This window comes from Gymnogyps californianus, chromosome 12, assembly GCF_018139145.2.
Source record: "Gymnogyps californianus isolate 813 chromosome 12, ASM1813914v2, whole genome shotgun sequence".
NCBI lineage: Eukaryota > Metazoa > Chordata > Aves > Accipitriformes > Cathartidae > Gymnogyps > Gymnogyps californianus.
This window is the reverse complement of record NC_059482.1, coordinates 18,596,040-18,604,903: the sequence shown is the minus strand read 5'-3', so window position 1 is coordinate 18,604,903 and position 8,864 is coordinate 18,596,040. Positions and strand designations below refer to the sequence as shown.

General features: G+C 59.5%; 1 protein-coding gene across 1 annotated transcript; it reads left to right on the top strand.

Moving 5' to 3' along the window:
- The first annotated feature begins 4,878 nt into the window (after positions 1–4,878).
- Positions 4,879–8,469, top strand: IRX3 (iroquois homeobox 3). The gene is given in 5 exon segments (XM_050904094.1): positions 4,879–5,100; positions 5,671–6,711; positions 6,714–6,780; positions 7,343–7,409; positions 8,129–8,469. Coding segments are annotated over 5 exon segments (1,452 nt in total). The 3' UTR covers positions 8,184–8,469.
- Positions 8,470–8,864: the final 395 nt, after the last annotated feature.

Sequence of the window (8,864 nt, the reverse complement as noted above, 5' to 3'; positions counted from 1 at the left end):
TTTTAATGACAGAGTAAAGCTTTTAAAAATGTTGCTCCCTCCTTTCCTAACATTACAGGACGCGTGGCGCATAAACAGCCCCGCAGCACCCACTGCTGCTGCCGCCCCCCCCCCCCCCCGCACCCACAGCACCCAGGAAGGCTCGGCCGAGGCTCAGCGGTCCCAGCGCCTGGGAAGGGGCGGCGGAGCCAAGGGGAGCCGTGGACAGAGGGCGCTAGAAAATGGGATTGGGGAGATTGGCTTTATTTCGCTTTGGGAAAATCTCTGCAATAATGGGTTTTAAATGGATACATATATTTACCATTTCAAACGGGTTCTGCTGTTTCCTGGTAACGCTCACCACAAATGGTAATAATAAAAGATGAAGTATTTTTTCTCACCTTAGGTCATTAGATTTACAGACAAGGTACTAAATCATTTTAGCTCCCCAAACCTTGAAGGAAAGGTGCGCACGCACTCCCGTCCCCTTCTCTTCTCCTCCCCCTTCTGAAGAAACCTGCAACGGGAACGGAGACAAAACAGTCGCCGAGGCTCGAGAAATGTCTCCCTTTAATAGTTTACTAATAATAACAACAATAATAATAAAAAAAGTTGACGTTGGCTGCGGAGCGCAGATTGTCAGTGGCCTCGTCCCAAAGCCTTAACATGAAGGGTCATTAATTGTGTTTTCTTTCCAAATCATATGTCACTGCAATTAACAGATTCTGATCAAGAGACTCCTTTCAGATTGATTCCATATGTGATAAGGAATGTGCAGCTTGTTATCTATCTGTCGCCTTGGAATTATGGAAAAGCTTCAAACGTGTAATTTGAAGAGTCTTTTACCCAGCGCTTTGATCTTTCCCTCTATTTTTTTAACTCTTTTTTAACTGCGGCCCTTCTCCTAATCCCACTTGTTTGTTTACCCCCCCCCCCCCTTCCCTCGGTGGCTGCGCCCCGTCCCCGCGTGTGCTGCGGCACGCCGCAGCCCCACCCTGGCCCGGACCCCGGGCATCCCACGGCCCGGCAGGAGCCTGCCTGAACCCGCAGCCCCGCCGACAGCTCTCCCGCAACCTCCAGCAGGCAGCCTCCGCCTCCCCAGCTGGGCCCTGCGGCAGAGAGAGAGACAGCCCCGGGCCGGGGCCACCTCCCGGGCCGTGTCCCCCGGTCCCCTCCGTCGCCCGTGACCTGGCGGAGAGGGCCGCGGCGGGGAGTGAGCCATCGGCACCAAGACTGGGGTCCCACGGGCACCGGGGCGGGCGCGATGCCGCCCACGGACGGTGCCCGGCCCGGGCACCTCCTCCCGGCGGGGCCGGCTGCGGACTCGGGGAAGCCCAGCTGCAGCCGGAGGGAGGTTTGGTTTGAGCTCGGCGGCCGTGTGAGCCAGCCGGGAGAGGAGGGAGGCGAGGCCGGGGGAGGGCGGGCGGGCCGGCGGGGGGGTGTGTGTGTGTGTTTGGGGTAATAAATCAGGAGCCGCTCTCCCAGCTTTGACAGGTCCCGGCCAGAAGACACGTGTCTGTCCGGCCGAGGAGCGCTCCGCCGCCGCGGCTCCCCCGGGGGCGGCGGCCGTCGGGCCCCGCGCGGGTCCCCCCGGCCGCCCCGGAGGACGAGCCGGCTCCAGCCTCCCCTTCGCATCTCCCTTCGGCTCCAGCCAGGCAAAGCGTCTCCCGCTCGGCTTCGCTCTCCCCCCCTGCTCGCTCCTCGTCCGCGGGGAAGGGGCTTTGCTCCCTTCCCCGCTCCGCTCCCGCCGCCGCCCCCCGCTCGCCCTGCCCGGCTCCGCTCCTCGCCTCGCACCCAGCCACTTCCTAGCCCCGGGCTTGTCCCGTCCCCGCAGCGACCCTCCCGCTCGCCGCTGCCGCTGCCCTCCCGCTGCCAAAGGCGTGCGGCGCTTCTCGCCGTGGACATCGCTCCCACACCCCCGCCCTACCCCCGGGAAGATGTCTCCTCTCTCCCTCTCTTCCCCCACCGTTTGCTGTCTTCTCCGCTTTTTTTCCCCTCCTCCCCTCAGCCAAGAACTGCATCCCTGCAGATTTTTCCTCCCGTCCATTTGGTCCGGCTACGCTTCCCCTCCGTTTCTTGCCCATTGATAAACCATACCTGACCCTCACCCTGACCTGGGTCCATTCGCACCCATAAATTTCTCGCCTCCCGTGTCTCCCTCCCGGCTGCCCACCGCCGCTTCCCCGCGGCAGCCCCCCACGGCCCCGGGGACCCCCCGCTCCCGCACCGCCCCGGCCGCTGCCACCCCAGCCCTGCCCGCCACTGCCGGCGGCTCCCGCGGGGGACGAACTCATATTGATTGTGCTGTTGATTAAAAATCGCAAAATAATCCTGCTAGCTTTGACACTCCGTGCCAGACCTGCAGCCACAAAAAGACGGGGCCGGTTATGTGGGACACGCGTGTGGCCCCGTGCCCGCCCGTGGGGGCACAGCCCGGCTGTAACACCAGTCTGGTGAGCACGACTGCATCAAACGGCGACTGATTGGTCCGATTTTTCAGATTCGTCCCTTTTCTCTCCGAGGCAGATATTTTTAAAAGTTGTGGTCTGCATCCAAACTCTCCGTCGACTCCCTCAACACCGCATCGCCCCAGCCGAGCGCTTCCTACAGTAAAGTTTAAAGCAAATTAGGACGTGGCGTTCGCTGCCTGTTTTCCTTTTGAATTAAAAAGAAATAAACTTATAACTGAATTTAATATTGTTATCTCCCTTGCATTATACTATCAAAAGCAGCAACGTTGAACAGAAGAAAATAAATTCCTCCAACCCAGAGTTGTTTTTGCGCTAGATTAGCAGATAGGAAATGCTATAAAGATGAACTTAATACGATTAGAGATGTTTCCTACAGATTTTCATATATTGATTCAGGGAATTTTAATTCTGGAGCTTGCTTTGCTATAATCCGCATTTATTACAAGCTGATATAGTTTTATTATAGCAAGCTATCAAGGTCGATTCCTTTAACTGCATAATCTGACATGAATTTCATTTTTAAAGAAATGTAGTTATAAAAATCCATACTGTGGGCACAGTGGTTATATTGTACCTAAATCATATTTTAAAGGCAATAAATCCAGAGAGTATTTAGGAAGAGAGGGGAATATGGTTAAACGGCTCTCCTTCAGTCTCAACTCCTCAAAAGACCCTTCAAACTTTTTTTTTTTTTTTTTTAAATTTAAACACCGAGCATTTAAAAAAGCAGATAACGGTGGCAGGTTCAGGTCCCCTCTCCCCTGCCCGCAATCACAGCCCCGCAGGTTGTATGAACTTTTTCCGCCTCACTCCAGCCTCTCCCTGCGCACGACAGTAGCGGAGCAGGGCGCACTGGCGCTTGCCAAAGACGCGCCGTGATTGAACTGTGTTTTAACTACTCTTAAGAGGCTAAACTGCAACTCACACGCCGGTTCCAGAGAAGGGGGGGGAGGGGGGGGCGGCAAAAAAAAAGCAAACCGTCATTTAAAATGTGTTGATCATAAAAAAAATCTTATTCGGTAATTAAACCGTATCTTGACTCCCTCCCAATAGCTCCTTACAAGCCCGTGCCACTGCTCCCTTTGCAAATGTTGCACGTACCAGGTACTTCCTTCTAAGCCTTGTAGTGATTCAGAACAGAGGGAATAAGCAAAATGATCATAAATTTCCTAATTAGAGATTTCGCACCAAGACAAAAAGGTGTTAATGAGTTTAATTCCAGTGCCTGTCATTGTCCCTTTTTTCACACCACTTATTTACTAATGGCCCAGAGGGCTGCTCCCGTCTCTCCTTTGTTAAGATTTTAATTTGCCTTCTTTTCTGCCTTTGATGTAAAATTGTGACCTACAACTCTTTGAAGTCCCTTATTAGGAGGAAAATTAACTTAGCTTTTCCACTGTATCTGCCCACTGTTAGCCCAGACAAAATGTAGAGAACTCCTTAAAGATTCAGTACATTATGAAAATTTTCAAGGTAGCCCTGGAAATGCAAATTTAAAAAAAAAAATCTGATAGACTTTAAAATCTATATTAGGAGATGTAACCCTCGCCAGGGCCGGAGGGGGGGAAGGGAAGGAGGAAATATCTTAATAAAGAAAACAAAATGAACCCGGGCAAGGAAAGGCTGTAAATTTGAAAACCTGAAAAGGGGGACTGGGGGGGGGACGGGACTGGGGGAGCCTTTATTTTTAAATGTCACAACTTTTTCCTGTCCCTCTCGTGTGCCGCTCACAGCTGACACCCTGGCTTCCTATGCTCCGGAGGAGGGGGGGCTACGAAAGAAATTATATCTAAATCTATCTCTATATAATTAGAATACCATGAGGCAGGGTTAAACCTTTGTAAAACACACAACTGATTGGCGATCGCTAAAACGAGATTTGAAAGCAACTCAAATAAAAGATCGCGACGTCAGTAAACAGATTTAGGGGGGAAAAAAAAAAGAAAAAGCGGGGGGGGGGGGAAGCAGCTAGTGACAAACCCGGCGAGAGCGAGCTCTGGGCATGAGAGAGAGAGGGAGGCAGAGGGAGAGAGAGAGACTTAAAAGAAATAGGAGGGGCTTGTGAGAGACTAGAAATGTCAATCAGAGCCCAGAGTCCCAATAATCTCAGGCAATCTGTTAGGACCTGACCTGGGTCCACTCAGATCAATAGGAAAAGTGAGAGAAGAAAGAAGCGATCGGATCGTTTACCGCGGCGGCCGAGGACAGGAGGGAGCCCGCGGCCTCCGCGCACCCCCGGCTCCCCCCCCCCATGTCCGCCGGAGTTTGCGGGAGGCGCTGAAAGTGCGGGCGGCCGGCGAGGGCGAGCGACCCGGCTCCCTCCTCCGCTCCCGGCCCTGCTACTTTCTCCCCTTTCTCTCCCTTCTTCCTCTCTTCTCCCCCCCCTCCTCCTCCTCCTCCCCCCCTCCCCTGCCCCCGCTCCCCCACCATGTCTTTCCCCCAGCTGGGCTACCAGTACATCAGGCCGATTTACCCGGCGGAGCGCCCGGGGAGCGGCGGCTCCCGCGGCGGCGCCGAGCTGGCCCCGTCCGGGACCCTCTCCAACGTGCTCTCCTCCATGTACGGCGCGCCCTACGCCGCCGCCGCCGCCGCCCAGGGCTACGGAGCCTTCCTGCCCTACGCCGCCGAGCTGCCCATCTTCCCCCAGCTGGTAAGAGCCCCCCCCCCCCGCCCCCCGGGGCTCGCCGCTCGCTCCCCGGGACGCTCGGGCCGGGGCCGGCCCGGGCGCGGTTCGCGCTGGGGGATCGGCCCGGGGGGCCGCCGGGGAAGACGCCGGGAGGGCGTCAGGGGAGACGGGGCGTTATCGCTGCGCTGCCCCGGGAGAGCGGCCGGGGAGGGGCAGGGCTGGAGCGGCGACCCCGCGGCTTCCCCTCCTCCGCCCGCAGGGTTTGACGGCTGCGGTGACCGGCCCCGGCTGCCGGCGGCCCCGCCGCGCACACGCACCTGGGGAGCCGGTCCTCCCTCCCGGGCAGCCTGCGGGCACCGGCCGCCCGCCTCGGCCGGGGCGCAGCCGGCGGGGCCCGGGCTGCCGGGGCCGGAGCGTGCCCGGCGCGGCCGGGGCCGGGGCCGGGGAGCGCGGGGAGGCAGCTCGGTCCGGCCGCCGCGCTGGTGCCGAGCGGGCTCTGCTCCCGGTAACGGCGGCGGGGCGGCGGGATGGAGGGGCCCCGGGCCGGGCCCGGCGCGCCGTCTCAGCCGGGTCGGCCCTTCCCTCTCGCTGCAGGGCGCCCAGTACGAGCTGAAGGAGAGCCCGGGGGTGCAGCACGCCGCCTTCCCCCACCACCACCCCGCCTTCTACCCCTACGGGCAGTACCAGTTCGGGGACCCGTCGCGGCCCAAGAACGCCACCCGGGAGAGCACCAGCACCCTCAAGGCCTGGCTCAACGAGCACCGGAAAAACCCCTACCCCACCAAGGGCGAGAAGATCATGCTGGCCATCATCACCAAAATGACCCTCACCCAGGTCTCCACCTGGTTCGCCAACGCGCGGCGGCGGCTCAAAAAGGAGAACAAAATGACCTGGGCCCCCCGCAGCAGGACGGACGAGGAGGGCAACTCCTACGGGAGCGACCACGAGGGGGAAGAGGACAAGAGGGAGGACGAGGAGGAGATCGACCTGGAGAACATCGACACCGAGAACATCGAGAGCAACAAGGACGAGCTGGAGGACGAGCTGCAGGACGCCGACCTCCTGCACTCCGACTCCAAGACGGACTCGGAGGGCTCCGAGGGCTTCGAGGACCTGCCCGGCTCCGAGGAGCGCTACCTCAAGGCCGCCGAGGGGGAGCCGCACCACCTCCGCCACCACCACCTCCACCACCATCACCACCACCACCACAAGTGCGAGCTCCCCGCCGCCGCCGCCCCCGCCGGCCTGGAGCCCCTCAAGCCGCCCCTCCAGCCGCCGCCGCACCACCTCTCGCCCCCCTCCTCCGCCTCCTCCTCCGCCGCCTCCTCCCCGACGGACGGCGCTTTGGCCGGCACCCTGCCGAAGCCCAAGATCTGGTCGCTGGCCGAGACGGCCACCAGCCCGGACAACCCCCGCAAGTCTCCCGGCGGCGGCTCCCCGCCGGCGGCCGCCCCCCAGCCGCTGCCGCTGCCCCCCCCGCCGCCCCACAGACTCGTCTCCTCCTGCCCCCTGGGCAAGTTCCCCAACTGGACCAACCGCGCCTTCCCGGCCCACCACCACCACCACCCGCCCCCGCACCCGCTGGCCTTACTGAACACTCCCCACCTGCTGGGGCTGGGGGCTGCCCCCGCCGCCCCCCCGCCGCCGCCGCCGCCTTCCCGCGGCCCGCGGACCAGGCGCAGAGCGCGGAGCCCGCCGGAGCAGGTGACCGCTGAGGGACGCGGCGGGGACGGGACGGGACGGGCCGGGCCGGCAGCCGCCGCGGGGGGCTCGGCGGTGCTGCGCGGTGCTGCGCGGAGCGAGCGGGAGGCCCCGCGGGACCTTGTGCGTGGGGCCGAGGCGGGGGGGCGCCGGCCCCGCGGGTTTCTCACGGTGCCCCCGGCCCGGCGCGGCGCAGCCGTCGGGGCGCAGGTGGCGGCGGGCGGGCGGCCGCGGGGCCCCCGGGGCGGCGGCGGCGGCGGCGGCGGGGGGCCTCCTCGCCAGGTTAGTCTCAAACCCCGAGAATTACCTTCCTCCGACGGAGATCATTTTTGTTGCTGTTGTTGTTGCTGCTCAAATCGTCTGTGTGGGAAGGACCCGGCCGTAAGGCTTGCTCCGGGGTTGGTTTATTTTCCTTTTGACGGTCATTCCTGCAGCAAAGCAGTCGTTTTGTCGTATTTGCAACTTGCTGAGAAGAGATCTTAAGTCTAGAAGCTTAATTCAGGGATGGGGGGGAATAAAACGGGGGCTATAAAGGAACGCCTTTTTTTTTTTCTTCTCTTTTTAGATCGATCTAGTGCCTTGGAAGTAGAGAAAAAGTTAATAAAGACAGCTTTCCAGCCAGTGCAGAGGCGGTAAGAGATTGCTTCCTCAGTCTCCTAAGGATATATAGAGGGAGTTGTAAATGGTTAGCTTATTTTCTCCGCTTCTTTAGTTCCCTTTCCAGGGCGGTTTCTTGTTCTTCCTCTGCGTGCGCGGTGGGTTATCCTGATTATGTATTTTTGTTGCTGTTCTCTCTTCTGGACTTGCGAGCGATTCCCGCGGGCAGGCCGAGCCGCGGTCGGTGGCGGCGGGGCCGCGCGGGTGCGGTGCTCGGGGCCGGGTCGCCTCCGGCCGGGCAGGGCGGGAGCGCATCAGGAACGGCGGGCGCCGGCCTTTCCCCCGAGCACCGCCGGCCTGCCCGGAACGCGAACAGCGGCCCGCCGGTGTCGCCTAGGCGGAGGGAGGCGTACCGCGGCAGTAGGAAAACAATAAATTGAAATAAAAAACCCCCAGCTAGTATGCAAACTTCAGAGGCTGAGCCTTGCTGTCCTGAGCTTGGCGTAGCAGTCCCTGAAATCAGTTACTCTTTCGATTGATTGAAGCCACGGGGATCGGGCCCGTGGTATTTTCGCAGCTAGATAAATTTGCTGTAAGTCACTCTGAAAACTTTTTATATTTAGAGGTCTATTTAAAAAAAAAAATAACAACAACAACAACAAAAGTAGTGCTACCTACAGTTAAAAATACCGTGCCAGCCCAATCTGACTAGAAATCCTATTAAATATTTTTTTTCTGTGTCATTTTTTTCCAGGCCCCAGAACCAGCTTGATGCCGCTATGGTTCTATCGGCGTTGTCATCATCATAGTTAATTTTTTATTGTTGTTGTAATGATTGTAAAAATCTCTGTATAGTTACGACTTGTAAGCATGTCCGTATATTAAAACAAAAAGGAAAAAAAAAAATACCCGCTTCTGTACTATCATCTGGATTAGCTGAGTTTGTGAGGTTTTTTGGAAGTCCAGTGAGAATTAGGTGTTTCGATTTTTTTTTGTTGTTGTTGTTTTTGTACATACAGTAAAAATGTACATATGTGTGAACCAAATTGTACAAGAAAGTATATATTTTTGGCTAATAAATAAACTGTTGCCACTTTGACTACACTCTCTTTTCCCACCTCCGGAGTTATTTTTCTCTCCCCCGTCCCCCGCGCCGGGTACTGTTGTTCCGCGGCAGCCGAGGCCGCGCTGGGGCCGCGGCGGGAGCGGCGCATCCTCGGGCGGAGCGCGGGCCGGCGGGGCCGACGGGGCCGGGGCCGCTCGGAGGCGGAGCGGGTCTTTGCCGTGGCCGGGCGCCGCCGGGCAGCAGCGGCCGGGCCGGGCCGGGCCGGGCCGGGTCAGTGGCGGGGCCGGGCAGGGCGGGCGGCGGCGCGGGGCGGGCGGCCCTTCCTGCGGCGGCGGCGGCGGCGGGGCCGAGCGCTGGAGCCGCAGCGCCCCCTGCAGGCGCCGCCGCCCCCTCCCGGTGCCCGGCGGTGGCGAGGCGGCCGCGC